General features: G+C 37.9%; 1 protein-coding gene across 1 annotated transcript; it reads right to left on the bottom strand.

Annotated features, from left to right (window-relative positions):
• On the bottom strand, positions 1 to 10,599 carry LOC122657981 (RING-H2 finger protein ATL67-like). Its single transcript, XM_043852809.1, has 3 exons — positions 10,236 to 10,599; positions 9,347 to 9,444; positions 1 to 658 (listed from the first exon to the last, which is right to left on the bottom strand). The coding sequence occupies exons 1-3, from the start codon at positions 10,392 to 10,394 to the stop codon at positions 214 to 216; spliced, it is 702 nt and encodes a 233-aa protein (XP_043708744.1). The 5' UTR covers positions 10,395 to 10,599; the 3' UTR covers positions 1 to 213.
• Positions 10,600 to 15,568: the final 4,969 nt, after the last annotated feature.

Below are 15,568 nucleotides of genomic sequence, written 5' to 3' on the forward strand. Positions count from 1 at the left end.
TCCTCTCAAAAATTTTAAAACAATCTTGAATTAATAAGAAGCCAGCAACAATCAGGAAGCGCTAACAGTTGCCATATATGTACAGTAAGCCATGAGAAAAACGGATCAACTTCCCATGTCATATCTCTGGATAAGTTAAAACACCTTCAATCACTTACAGTATAAGGTCTAAAAGTAGAATGTGCCTCAGATACAATACAATGTATCGTCCTGCTATGGATTAGATGGACTCTCAACATGCTTGACTACTGATTTGTGAGGTTCACTGTCTTTTGGGACCTGGTTATCCACGTTCAAGGAGGTACTGATTCCTCCTGATGCTACTGCATCAACTTTAGATTCAAACTGATCCTCTTGAATGGGTTCCATCTGTTGGCCATCTGCGGTTCTAGATGAATGTCCATGGCTAGTGTATAAACAGTGATAAGAATGGGAGTCAAGGGAATCCATTCCGAAAGTTGGTCTGATGGCTGAACTAGTCATGGGTTGCATTACACGTTTCCTTTCAGGAGATTCTCGCAGTGAAATTCGACAGACAGGACAAGTAGAATGTTGCCGCAGCCATACATCTATACAGGTCACATGAAAGGAATGCCCGCAGTAGGGTAGGATCCGTAACATATCCTTCTCCTGGTACTCTGCAAGGCATACCGTGCATCTGCCAAATACAGCATGGCACAACTTAATTAGCAAAGATCGAGCAAAACACTAAGTACTTGATCAAGAAAGAAGAGCAAAACTTTGCTGAATTCTCTATCTCTAGCAAACATCCACATAATAAACAATAAATTCAGGACAAAACAGTCAACAGCTACCACTTTGAATTACGGATGCATCAAAGAACATGTAAAATGTTAAATTTTTTTTACCGTCCATGAGCAAAATCCATGACTAGAGATTCTTGATGCATGTGTATTTCTTCATAACTATTAAAATGCCAAAACCTTATAGTTGTAAAGTTCATAGACATCTATGATTAATGTTATAGGAATCTTACATCATCAAAGGTTCCACAAAAAAGAATAACCCCACTTTGGAAATGTCTCTTTACATGTACCTTTGGGACTGCAGTTAAAAAACCCTTCTGCCTAACCTTTCTATTTTCCCTTCTCCTTCTCTTTCATTCAGCATCAACAGTGCATTCCCTCACTGTATCAAAGTTGAGATGTCAAACTCAACTGTATAGTGCTTCTTTTCTACTTATACGACATGCAAAAATATTGCACAAGATGATATCCTAAAATTGGTCATCCATCAGTTGCAAATGAGGATTTATCAACTCATATGAACATGCCCAGTCTAGCAGATAACATAAATATCAATCAAATCTTGGTGCCTCACTTTATAATCAGGCAGCCTTCTCCGCTTTTTCCTAATTCCCATGTGATAGAAAAAGTAATCAGCTTTTTCAAACTCTTCACCATGGATTGAGCTATAACTCCGACCAGGATGTAATGTCCATCTACTGACTTTCCTTATTGTACAGAAGAACGTTCATCCAGTGTCTCCACTGTACAGTTTTTGTTGCAAGGATACTATTCTGTCTACAAAGATTCTACAATATGCTTTAGGCTCCGTTCTTTGGCAGGTAAAAACCACATGAAAGGGAATGTTTCAGGTAAAATCTCTGTGAAAAATATAAGATTTTACCTCAAAGTTTTCCTTCTACTTGGCTTTTACCTAAGGCTCTACTTGCAGTAACCTTTCCACCTTCTTTTAGTCTTCAAGTAAAAAACATTGGATCCTGCTGTGAAACTTCACATCCACCAAGCACCTATTTACTGTCACATAGCAGGTTGGATGGGGCTGAAATTTTGTGGAAAGGTAGACCCAAGGGTCCCCTGCTTACATGTCAAGTTTCAGCCAAAAACGGGTTACACGTGGCAAACTGAAGAAGTGAAAAATTAAGGACTACCAAAAGTGTGTACACCATTCCCAACATGTTCAAGGTCAGAATGGCCGAATCACCCTTCCACCGGGTACAATTAGGTGTGCCCGTCATGAGAAATTTTTGCTCTCTTCTTTTTGTTCTGATAAACAAACTATGTAATTAAAATTTATATCTTCCTTTAAGGAGAACCCAAATCAAGTGGAGTAGACCACAGCTGCAAAGTGAATCAGGATGCTTGTTGAGTAACCCAACCCCCACCCCAAAGAAAAAGGAAAATATGTTTGTGCAAAGGAAGGAAAAAATATAGGGGAAGTGTTCTCTATCCGGGAATGTGGCTCCTGCGCGCATGCGGGGGCCATCAAGTGGGATGTCATTTGCATATTTCATGGGGGCAGGGTGGTATTCTCCCCCCCCCCCATGTGTCTAGGTGCAGGGCGTACACTCCCAGAAAGAGTTCATTTTCCCCCAAAAAATAACACTACGAATCAAGATAACTATAGCATCCTTCTCAAAAAAGCCATTACAACAATACAACTAATATTTCGGATAACAATTTTGGTTTTATGCCGAGAAGATCAACTATAGAAGCTATTTATTTTCTTAGGAGACTAATGAAAAGATTTATAGAATGTAAGAAAGACCTTCATAGAGTCTTTATTGACTTAGAAAAAGCTCATGATAGAGTCCCCAGAGAATTAATTTGGAAAGTATTAAAGAAAAATGTTTCGAGAAAATATGTGAACATAGTTAAAGATATGAATAATTGTGTATTGACTAGTGTAAGAACTATGAGCAGGTAGGATAGTGAATTCCCAATTACAATTGGATTACATCAAGTATCAGCTTTAAGCCCATATTTATTCGCGTTAATCATAAACAAATTGAATAGAGACATTCAAAATCAGATCCCTTGGTAGCATACATTTTGCTGATGATATTGTTTTGATGGAGGAAACAAAAAGGGATAAATGCTAAGTAGGAATCATGGAGATCAACCTTGGAATCAAAAGATTTTAACATAAGCAAAACAAAAACATAGTATATGGTGTGTAAATTTAGTAACAATGGGACTGAAAGTGAGATGGTGAAAATTGATGATAGGGAGATACCGCAAAGTAAAAATTTTATGCACCTGGGTTCAATCATAAATAAAGAAGGAGAAATAAAGGATGGTGTTGCAGAAAGAATTAAAATAGGATGGATGAAGTGGAGAGGGTGACCAGAGTGTTGTGTGATCCACGTATTCCTTTAAAACTCAAGGAAAATTTTAGAAGATAGTTATACGACCAACAATGATGTATGGAGCCGAATGTTGGGTAGTGAAGAAACAACATGTAAATGAACTTATAGTAGCTGAAATGAGGGTGTTGAGATGAATGAATGGTAAAACTAGAAAGGACAAAATAAAGAATGAATAAATTAGAGCTTATTAGGAATAACTCATGTACATGGTAAGTAGCGAGAAAGTCAATGGAGGTGGCATAGACATGTGCAACAGAGGCCTTTGAATGCTCCAGTACGGAGGGGTGATTTGATTCAGATTGAAAGAGCTATAAGAGCCAGGGGCAGGCCTAAAAAGACTCTAGGAGAAGTGTTGAGGAAAGAATTGCATAGCTTAGGACTAGTAACAAGTATGGCTTTGAATAAACCTGATTATAGAAAAAGGATTCACGTAGCCGACCCATTTTTGGGATAAGGCTGAGTAGAGTTGAGTTGAGTTGTACCTCTAGGTACTGTGGGATTGGAAAAACACTTATGTGGTCAACCCCAAGTTATTGGGGGCATCAAAGCTTATTTAGATTTTGTTGAGCCAGTTGCGATAATACTTAATGTTCTTTTAACACCATTCAATACTTTGTTCTGTCCTCCTTAATGACTAGTTATATGTTTAATTGTATCTTTGCGTGAATTTCAGAATTAACCTTTGTAGTTGGTTTATTGTTCCTATCGGGTTGATATTTGGAAATTCAATATGTCGGCAGAAGTCTTTGCTGCTTTAAGAATTCTAGAGTACAAAATATAAAGTGATACTGCTTTGAGTATGGATGATACAGATCAATGGTACTCCAAGAAGTCCCAAAGGAGGAAAAAAGTGAGTCAACTCGATGAGTCAGCTCAGTAACTCAACTGAGTTGACTCAGTTCTGAACTCGGTGAACCTGATTTGGACCAGCTAAGTCTTCCTCATATTGGGATAGTTGTTTTAATACTTTATTTATTTGTTCTTATCTAGTTAGTTCTTTTTTTCTAGTTGAAGTAGAGTCCCACCTAATTAGAAAACTACCCTATCTACTCTAGTGTTGAATTAGTTGAGACATCCTTATTTTAAGTAGTTGAAACTCTACCTCTTAAGAGTTTTAAGCAGTTAAGACACTATCTAGTCAGTGTTTTGGACTGATGGGACAGCTCACTAGGCATGCCAACCTAGGGGTCATACTGCTAGTTTGTTTTGATTATTTTATTAGTGTTGAGTCCTATTTTGACTCACGTAGATACTTTTATTAAATAAAGACAGTATCTGGTCATAGCCCACGATTTGCCTTCCTATTGTGAACTTTGCTTCATGATGTTCTATGGAGATGCAGTGCTACTCTGTTGTTGTGATTTAACAGCTGGTTAGTGGTGATTCTAACATACTTTTATGGTGGTGATTCCATAATTCATATCCTTCTCATTCTATTGTTCTACTTTCTTTCATTCAAGTAAGTATCTTGTTCCTGCAGTTCAGTATTTTGCAGGCTTGTAGCTTATCAATTTTAGCAACAGTAGTCTTTAAAGTTAATTAATTCAGCTGCTAATCTGACTCTTGTTTGCTGGTACCTGACTGTCATTCATATAACATATTCATTGCTCCATTAAGCTCTGCAAATCAGATATTGATACTTACTATTTTCAGATTTGGTTTGAGGTGTTTAAGTGAAATAAGGACAATGCCAAATCTCAGCACCCAACTCTTGGATCGAACTGAGATTTTGGTACCTTGATTCAGCCATCCAAGAATAGAATTCAATGTTAAAGTTTCTCTTTGCTGGAGTTGTTGATTCTGTTTTAAGGTATTCTGCAGAACTGAAACACTATCAGTGCTGTAAATCCAACCATCACATCTGTTTGATCTTTTAGTATGTTATGTTCTACTGTTAGTCAACATCTACTCTCAGTTATGTTTACATCTGAGTTCCAGATTTGATTTTATTGAGTTTCTGACAATTCTGGGCTGTTGCACCCTTGTCTGTAATACTGGTTTGTTAAAGGGTTTCTGAAACCTACTTGTTAGGAGGATCTAACCCCATCAGTGGATAAGCTCAGAAACAAGACGCCACTAAAAAAGGCAAAAAATAAAGGTCAATTAGTGCCGGTGTTTTTATGGTCTGAGCAGTCTGATCTAATAAAAAGGGCGTACCCAGTGCATGAGGCTTGCGCCACTGCAGGGTCTGGGAGGGTTATAATGACTCAAACCCAACCACTTACACAGCCTTCCCCCTGCTAAATTTCGGAGGGCATGGGAAAGGCTGTTTCCAGACTCAAACCCATGACCACTTGGTCACAATGGAGCAGTCTGATCTAATGCAGATCTGTAATTTCTGGCTGATCCAACTAGGATTTTTTGTCATGAGCTTCTAAAGGAATTATTTTCCAACTTCTCAAACTAGCAACTTTTCCTTGCAATCTTCTTCTTTTTTTTTTTTTTTTTTTTTGGTAAAGCTTTTCCTTGCAATCTAGGATGACTTCTGAGACTGTATTTCTGTTTTTGAAATCTCACTACCCTAATACTATGATTGGTTTGCTGCCAACCGCAGCTTTGGCATCAGAACCAGAACTCAAAGCAATATGATTATCTGTAAATCAAGAATCAAAATACACCAATCACCAATCCACTGATTGTGACAGTGTTTCATTTACTATAACAATCAGAATTTAATGTGTGGCATGCATAATTTAAGAATGCAAGTCCAAACACCATCCGCAGATAGATACTTGAATTTTATTTTTATCACCAGGATATATAATCCCTTAAAGTATCCCACTAAAAACCAACTGCAGGAGATATTACATATTTGACACGGGAAATCTCCCTCACTGTAGGGATACTCTAAGACATCAAAGAAAACAAAAGAAACAACAAAAATCTAAGTTCTTTAGAAACAGGACTGTGCACCATGGAACTGATTCAAGCCAATATTGGAGACTTTAATGACATGCAGGAAAAAAAGGATTCACTGGTTAAAGGATGCTGTTTCGTTCAATGTTAATATCCTTGTCGGTAAGAATTCAATTATCAAGAATCTCCACCTCAGGACCACCAGAAGGCAGAAAGCAGGAGCATCAATCAGCTCTTGAAGGTCCCTTCAGGTCCCTTCCCTGGGCTATTTTATCTATTCTCTACAAAGGGAGAGCATCTAACAGATGAATGAGCAAAAGAAGCCATGTATAAACTTCAAAAAAGATGAAATAATTGATGATAAGGCTGTAAATGGCACCACTATATAGGGACGAGCAATTTTCACATTTTCATTATTTTTTTAAAGCTGCTTCTTGTTAGTATTTTGCTTAAGTTTATTATTTAATCCTTTGGTAAATGCCAAAAGTGCCACAAGTAGAGGTATCAATGGAAATTGCAGAAAGTTTTTATGGATACCATTTTCCACACATCATGATTTTTTCTTTCACAAATCTTCTGCTATTGTTTTCTGAAAAACTATTTTTACTGAGTTACCAAAAAACCAAAAAAAACAAAATAAAATAAAATTCTGCTATTAAATCAAAATATGGAAAAGGAGTGGGAAAGCATTTTTAGAATGTGCACCAAACACCATCGAAGTTGTCTACGTATTGTAATACAATATATCTATTTCATAACATTTGCCACTAAAGCAATGTTCCTATAAATCTTTATTTTTCACAACGGAAAAGGAGTGGGAGGGCACTTTCGAGAACTTCATTGTTAGCAATGGAGGTCCTATGGTGCTTCTCTATAGTTTTCCCAAGAACACCAACATCTTGTGCAAGATCAATATTGTTTTCAATTTCCTAAGCACATTCTCTCATCTGTCAGAAGCAGCAATTCATCGTTTGATCAATATCAAAAGTAGTGGAATCATATGGCAGAAGCACCGAGGGTTGGCTTACCTTGCTGCAGGTGCAATGACGACACTCTAGCGGTCTAACCTTGGCAGAAGGATACAACGGGTTCATCATTCTGTAGCTTTAGCTACTACTTACAATGGAAAAAAGGAACAGAGTTTGGCATAAACCACTTAGGATGATGAAATAGCAGTTCAGGAAAGGGCTTTGGCGCTCTGGGGGGAAAACCTATGCTCTTTCTTTCTAGCTCTCTGATAAAATCTCAATGAGTAAGGCAGAGAGTATCAATGATTGTTTGATCTCATAGGAGAACCTATAGTTCAGAATCACAGATTTTGGCTGAACTTACTCTAGTAGTTGCCCTGTTCTCTAAATAGTTTAGGTGGATAGTAGTCAAGAGGACAGAAGAGTGGGGAATATGAGCCGGAAAGGGTTCTGTTGGTGAAGTCCTTTGTGGTTACTTGGGATGATATTGCTTAAAACTGACAACCTTCGGTCAAGAGAGCACCAAATTCACGGTATGCACTTTCTGCGCAGGAAAAGCAAGGATGAATACTTTACTCTAAGCATCTGATTATGTTTTCCCGATAAATTGGGAATTTGTTGGCATTCTTTTGTGGTTATAACCTCAGAAGTTTAACTCCATTAGTCCTTCTGTTGATTAAAGGGACTATCTTTCACAAATTCTATCTTCAATCAATAGGGTAACAAAATCCTAGCATATGTTAGAAGGATAATGCCAACAATTTGTAATTGCAACAACGATTTCGCCAAGCAACTATGGTACTCCTTAATTTTCATTCATGCATATAATCATGGGAAGCTACAGTTTAAGAGATGTAGACACTTGAGCAACCTGCAGCAAAAGAATCTTCGACTTCTGTTCCTTCACTTATCCTTTTTGGCTGCATTCAACGGCTTTAGCTATGCTAGCTAATTCAGACATAATTACCGCCAGTTGCTTTTTATATTAAAATGTCCGTGTACCTCCATATGAACCTGTTTATTAGTTTCACTCCTCTTCTCCAACGAATGAAATCTCTCACCCTAAAAAGGGCGCACCTACTACTACAGGGTCTGGGGAGGGGCAGATGTACGCAGCCTTAACCCCGCTTCGCAGAGAGGCTGTTCCCTTTAATGAATTCTCTCTCCCTATCCCAAAATTAATACGTTTGTTAAAATTAATTGAGGTAGAATTAAAGATTTTGCAAATTCCATCCAGTCAACCACATTGATGAGAAGAGTAAGATATTAGCTTGGAACTTTTTGCATCGAATATACTAAACTCACGTTGTACTCTGCGTTTTGTTGTCTGCAGACCTGCAACAAACACACAAATTTGCAGCAGCTTCTACAAAACCAAATCACTGGCTAAGTAACTATATGGCTTGTTTGGGAACAGCAATCCATAAGGAAGCCAAGTTTCTACTGCTAGTTTTGATTAAGCAGTAGAAGACACTGAGCAATCCCTTAACAGCGTTATAATAGGTCCAAGTAACGCAATGGTCGAGACACCACCAAGTGAGCCCAGGTTAAAATTATGCTAATCGGCAGCTAAAACATGAGCCAACTCATTAAGGGCTTCAAGGAAATGCACGTTCTTACTTTCTTAAAGCATCCCTATAACCATATTCTTAGTAAGTATAATATTAACCAACAGCCAAAAAGATAAGAGGAAATATCTAATACAATCATTTTTATGATTTCAAACTACATATTTCAAATATATATCCATATCATGAGGAAGTAAGGGGGGCACAAATGTCCAATGCTTATTTTTTTTCTTACTGATTCCAGCCCCACATGCATATTACATATCCTAATAGATTGAGCAAGTATGATAGATTGAAGAAGCATTTTGTCAAATCCTTCATATAAATTCCAATTGGGTGTTCTAATAAATGATTGAACTCTCACGTATAACAGAAGATATAGTCCTAGGTAGAATGAAGTGGCGTAACAGATGCCTAGGTGAACAGAAATACATAATAAGGTCCAGATAGTCATTATGATGATTTACACTGCTGAGGTTTTAAGCAGGTTTCCAGAAGTGGTTATACATCACTATTAAAAACTTAATAAAATAAAAAGGCTTGTAAGATCAGTAATATGAAAAGATTCTGTTTTCACCACATCATAGGTTTGAGGTTGAAATAGTACAGGTAACGGGTGATCTGGAGAACCATGGTTCAGTTTTGGACCTCTAAAGAAGGTGTCATGTGAAAGATTCCCAGCACATAAGGATTCTTTGTTAAAGGTCTTGTATGTAAAACCTCTGATCCCAACAGATCCATTTTGTCTCCTATACAACGACTAGAAGATAGAGAGAGCAAATGCAAAGAAAAAGAAAAGCATAGGAACAGTATTAACTTACTGTGAATCTTCTCCAGAAGTGAAAAAATCATCACTGAACTTCTTTGTAGGAAAAGTGGCTATCACAACAGGCTCCAGTCCGTGAACTCCACGTTCCAACTGTTTGATTTGGGGAGGGGAGAGGGAGGGGGGGTGGAATGAAGACCGAATTATATAATGTATAAGGTTCAACATGAACTACTATCTCTAGTAAAAGGGTCCAGCACAAAAATGATAAGAGGTTTTCATTTTCCAAAAGCTGTGGCACAAACTTCTGAAAGAGGCTTCGGATTAGACGTCTCAGAGAGAAACAAAACAGAGGATATAGATGGGACCGAGACATATAAGGCAAGCACAGCACTTTATCTGTTCTCATTTTTCGGCAGGGATTTTTCCCCCAGGGGGGGGTGGAGGAGGGGAGGTGAATCAGTCACAGTATTACAGTATCAGCAGCTAAAGCAAGCAGTAGGAGAATACAATGTGTCCAGGGTTTACATTTCACAGAATGAACAGAACCCAATTGATAATATTTGCCAACCCCATAAATCAGAACATTTGGTGTAATAGGAAAGAAGAAAATAAGTTCAGGGTGCCGAAATAATTAAACCAGGTGTTACTGAAAACAGAAACAACAAAGCAATATGATTCAAAACATGCAACATAAACAATCTGATCAATTGCGAAAAGGAAAAGCGCTATAACCAACAAATAAAGGGAACATTGATATTCCCATATCTACCAACAGACACCCATAGCAAGATCGAGAGAATTAGGAGGACAATTTGGGAAGCAAAAATACATCGCGATTGCTTTTTGAAGAAAAAAAAATCTATTTTGAGAAAATGAAAGTTGATGATTCACCACAGCGGACAGAATAAGAAAAGAGAAGAGAGTGCAGAGAGAGGGCTTACTCGGCTAAGATCAGATCTAGAAGCCGTCGGAAAGGATCGTCTGGAAGCACTCAACTGGATCCTTGCACAGATAAGCCTCGTGCAGACGAAAACTATAAACATCGTACTGACTGCAAAACCAATGACGGTCATCACCAGGTTTATGCCCGGAGTAATCATGGTTCTCGCAGGAGCTGAGCCGAATCCTAATAAAAGTGCATATGTTCTCTTCAAATTCCTACGTAAGTCGTCTTCATCTTTGCTTCTCCATCATTCATTTACAGTCCCTAATCGCGCAAACCTTGTTGCCTCACATCTACAGTAGCATGACTTGTTTGCTTTGTGTGAAGGAATCATTGGGTAGACCAAGAACAGAAAGAGGAAACCAGCGGGAGCGGGTGCGGAGCAGAGCAGGAAACCCTAAAAGACATTGCTGCCGGAACTCGTATGAAGGTGGAAAGCTGGGAAGATGGAATAAATGGTTTTATTCGGAAATGGATTAACGTCCCAAAAATTTATGGGTGAATTCGAATCCAAGTCTATTGCCGGATAAACAAGGACAGAAAGACAACACAGGATGGAAGACAACACAGGATGGAAATATCATGCAGAACCTACTGAGAATGGCTAGGGATGCCAAACCATTGGTACGGTCCGGTTTTGTTCGATTTAATTCCGTTTATGCAAATGGTCCAAGTCATCAAACCAAAATCGAACCATTAAGGTGTTGTTAGGTTTCGGTCGGTTTTGGTTTCGATCCGGTTAGTTTCGGGTTCTTTTCCTTTATTTTTTTGCTTAACGAGCTCTTCAGTTTGATCCAATAAATTGGGATTGATTTTTGACACTCCTAGATGGTTTTCTAAACTGACATGTCTAAAGGGAATCATATATACCATCAATGGTACGTTTTGCCACATGGCATTTTCAGTCAGATTGGAATCTTATACTTTGGTGGAGAGATCGAAGGTGCATCGTTTAATTGTGAATGAATTTAAACAATAATTTAGGGTAGCACAAAGGGGTGAAATGATGTCCCGAGTCCCCACCCCATGAATGGGGGATTGAGATTAGGGATGTAAATAGATCGGATTTGGCTCGGATACCGATCGGATGTGATCGGATTCGGATAGTCTCTGGTCACATATAGATACCTCTAAACGGATGTAGATGCGGATGCGGATTGAATTCAAATTTTTGACATGTTTCCATCTCTGTCTTGTGCAACCTAGACTTTCCTTCTTTTAGTGGATACAATTCACTCTTAGTCCATATCTCTTAGATCATATTCTCTTTTCTTCATATTCTAGAACCTGATGAATCTTCAAAAACCCTCAAGATCATTACTTATTTAATTTTTTATTATTTAGTATTCGGATTTATTTTTTGGATAGATTTTTATCAGAGTATTTGGATTTTTTTTTTCGGATATCTCTAAATGAATACGAATGTCCCTAAACGGATACGGATGCGGATTAGATTCGAATTTTTAGATATCCATTTACATCATTGGAGACTGTATCGATCTCTACTAATCCGGATTACGATTTTAACCTTGACCTGAGACTGATACAGGATCCGACTGATACCTCATTCCACGTGAAATGCAAAAACCCTACCTCACTCTGTTCAAACTTACAGATGCTCTCATTGGCCTCTCATTAGCCTACGCTAGTACAGGAGCCACATGGCCAACTATATCATCCCGTTAGATATCACACTGTCACACATCATTAGTGTGGTACGATCTCCAAATGGCAAATGCCCATACCCCATATAGTGACAATTCGATTCCTCTATTTCCGCATGCCCCTATTGCTGTGTGCGCCTCACACACAAGCAAGGAAGAATGTACCACCTTACCTCTGCTGGAGTGCCTTGCCCGAGCGGGGTAAGGTGCTACTTCCACTGTGCTTGTGTGTGGGGGCACACGGCATTACCGGGCAGGCGGAAATTGAGAAGTCGGATCCCTTTTTTTGATGTCGATACCCCATATAGTGACATAGAGGTCCAATTCGTGCCTGGATTTGGAAACTTTTTGTTACCTCAATGGGTCACGCTGTTTTTTTAATAGTGAGGTGTGGAATATATAGATAAGATGGAAATAAAAATATAAATAAGTAAAAATGATTTTTTTTTTTCCTTACTGGGTGGAAGCTTACGTTTAAATACATTTTTTTTTTTGGGTAAAAGTTTGAATACATTACTATAACATCATATTTGAAATAAGTTTTTTATTATTATTATTATTAATAACAAACCAAATATATTGGGCTCATGTTCATGTACCGCAGTGCAGGCTGCGCCTAGACACATGGGCCTACCACTTAGGGGGTAGGATGATCATTTCATCTACCCCATGTGTCTGGACCAGCCTATGCCCCCGACACAGAAAACATTCTCTCAAACATATTAATTAAAGAAGATGATATTTACATCGTTTTCATAGATCACAAAAATTTCATTTTTATTGGAATCCAGTTAACATCCCATTGCTACAATGATGTCAAAGCTGACGGTATAAGGCATTCCACTGACGTAAGTAAGAAGCCTCTCATGGAATATGACTTAAGAGTGAGAAGATTTGAAAATGTAATGGAATCAACATACGGTGTGTTTCGTACTATAGTATTGAATCGGATGTTCCATATGGTTGGGAAGGAAATAAAGAGGAAAGAGAATTAAAATTAGTTTTTATAAATCATTACTTAACATAATTTTTAAAATTAATTTCAATAATGTTTTAATCAGATTATTAAATTTATTTATACTTTGAAATCAATCACATGTTTTGATTTAATGTGGTATGATCATGTTCAACAGAAGTCGTCTAGAGACGCCCCAGTAAGGTAGATTGAGATTACTAAGTCATTGGTGTTTTTCTATATTACATTGTCACTCTCAAGACATTAGTCATCTACCTCCACCAATCTTCTTCTTTGTATTATATTGAACTTAGTTTTAATTACTAAATTTTGTCTCATTTCAATTAAAATAATTGAAACTTACTGTTTCGGTGACACAAACAAAGTAGTTAATCAGATAAAATATTTCTTTCTTGTGCCTCGGTTTTTTTTGTTCATTTTTTTCTATTCTAGTGATTTCAGGCAAAACATATCTCAAATTTGTTTTTAAAATATTCTACATTGAAGAATGATTTTTATTTTTTTTTTGTAGAAAGAAAGACTATTCATTCATGCGCGTCCAACGCCAAACAAAGAAAATCCAAATATATAAAATAGATAGAAGACATGATAAACACAAGGTATAGATATATGGTATCCAAAATCAAGGAGTGAAAATTGACCCTGTCTCACATGCCATTGACTAGGTCATCCAAACTAAGGGATGGATCACAACCACTTCCCTAGATAAGAAGCTGTAGACACAGCTACAGATAAGTGCATGCACATGCGTGCCAAAAGAGAGGGCCCCATACATGCCGAAAAGATCAACGCTAAATTGCCCACACGTGCCGTCGCGCTGCCACAACCTGCTTTCAAACAGACTTGTCGGATCGGCAAAGGTCTGCTGGATCGACAAGTGGAGCTTCGAACGATGGCAAGAAGACCACCAGAATCGTTGCCACAGCCTACTTTCGAACAGATCTGCTAGGATCTGTTGGATCAGCGAGTCGAGCTTCGTCCGCCGACAGGAGAGGGATGGTGAAGATTGAACGACGGCTGGAGCTTTCGAGCCGATGATAGTCTTGATGCCACCAGCACCTGAATCGACATGACCTACAAACACACAAACAAAAAACAAAAAGAAAAAAGAAAGACTTCCTCGGCGAACTGAAATGCAGTCCTGACGCGCTTCCAACCGGTGCCAAGTGAGATGGAGTGCATCAGATGAGAAGAGGCCGATTGAAACCTTGTAGGCAAGGTGATGGGAATGGGAGGAACGGAGTGGTGGGAGGGTGGAAAGGGAGGCGTTGGTGGTGGAGTGGTGGTTGTCATCGATGGAGATACATACCAGACGCTATCGACGGAGTGGATGCGGTGAAGAATGATTTTAATGCAGGAACTGGTCTCCCACTATGTCTATCTTTTGTAAAAAACTTTTTTCCAACTTCTAATTGCAATCTTCTATCAATTAATTCAATATTATCTTAATTGGAAAGGATCATGATGGATATTTAACGAGATAAGATATGTTTAAAATTGCAATTAGGCATGCTTAATCGCCATTCATTGCCACTGGTTGAATTGGACCACCTTGTTTAATGTATTATTGGCCTTTTTGGACCCCCTGGCACCCCTTTTGTTATTTCTTTTCAATAGAAAATGATTACTGCATAAAGCAATTACAACTTGCAGAATCACAACTCCAGAAGAATATGTTTTCTGGTCGAGGAGTTTTCTCCTATGTAAATCTCTCATATACAATTTGATGGTGGTGTCAGTCTTCTCTACAATAAGAATATGGAGGATTTCATTTTCACCAAGAATCCTAAAAACGATGTAGAAAAAGAATAGAAATCACAAATAATAATCACACAATACAATCCATGGTTTTAGAAATCGATATCTGATCGGTCGATTTGTATCAGGATCAATAGGGATCGATATCGATTCTTGGTCAATCCCATATCAATGGATAGGTACGGACTAAGGGTAAAATAATAATAAAAAGTCAATTTTTTTACTGAACCTAGGGGCAAATACGTCTGATATGGGCCAATCCAGATCAATATCAGATCGACCGATCACGATTCCAATTACTCAATCCCTTATACAAACATGAATTTTTACGTGGTTCAACAAGGTTGCATATGTCTACAATGAAATGAAATCTGTTTCACTAACAATGGAGAATAAGTTACATCTATTTGTCATAACGATTCATATTACAGAGAAACCTACCTTGTTAAAAATATAGTAAAACTTTATATAGACATATATTACCGAAATACTCATATAGTCCTACAAAATTTTATTTGGGAACTATCGTCATTGAACCCCCGACATGAGTCCACCAGCCCATCAAGGCCCTAGTAACAAAAATAACGCACAAGATGATTAATTTATCTAGACCTCTAAAAGGTCCTTCGGAATCAGTCCATAAATGCAAACGACAAAATGCAAAAGATCATACCCCAACAGATTAAAATATTTCTCCTATTGATACTTGATTGCATCGAGGCTTATTCCTAGAGTGCATACTTGTCCTCGGCACAATTACGAATCATATCCTTGAGGACCGCTGAAAAGTAGCAGATAAGATTCACATCTGATCTATGTATAAATGAATATTTTGGAGCTTACCAAATAAAAAATTTAAAAAAAAAAATGAATTTTTTGGAGAGAAAAGCAAAACGTGTTCTATACATAAAAAAGAGAAGGGAAGGAGAATGT

Source organism: Telopea speciosissima, chromosome 1, assembly GCF_018873765.1.
Source record: "Telopea speciosissima isolate NSW1024214 ecotype Mountain lineage chromosome 1, Tspe_v1, whole genome shotgun sequence".
In the NCBI taxonomy this organism is placed as follows: Eukaryota; Viridiplantae; Streptophyta; class Magnoliopsida; order Proteales; family Proteaceae; genus Telopea; species Telopea speciosissima.

What these genes read in the sequence shown, in the direction of transcription:
- LOC122657981 (XM_043852809.1), bottom strand. Translation starts at nt 10,394, where the DNA reads ATGATTACTCCGGGCATAAACCTGGTGATGACCGTCATTGGTTTTGCA. An exon ending in CTAGATCTGATCTTAGCCGA is followed by an intron (nt 9,445 to 10,235) that starts GTAAGCCCTCTC and finishes CAAATCAAACAG; the next exon opens with TTGGAACGTGGAGTTCACGG. An exon ending in ACTTCTGGAGAAGATTCACA is followed by an intron (nt 659 to 9,346) that starts GTAAGTTAATAC and finishes TGTATTTGGCAG; the next exon opens with ATGCACGGTATGCCTTGCAG.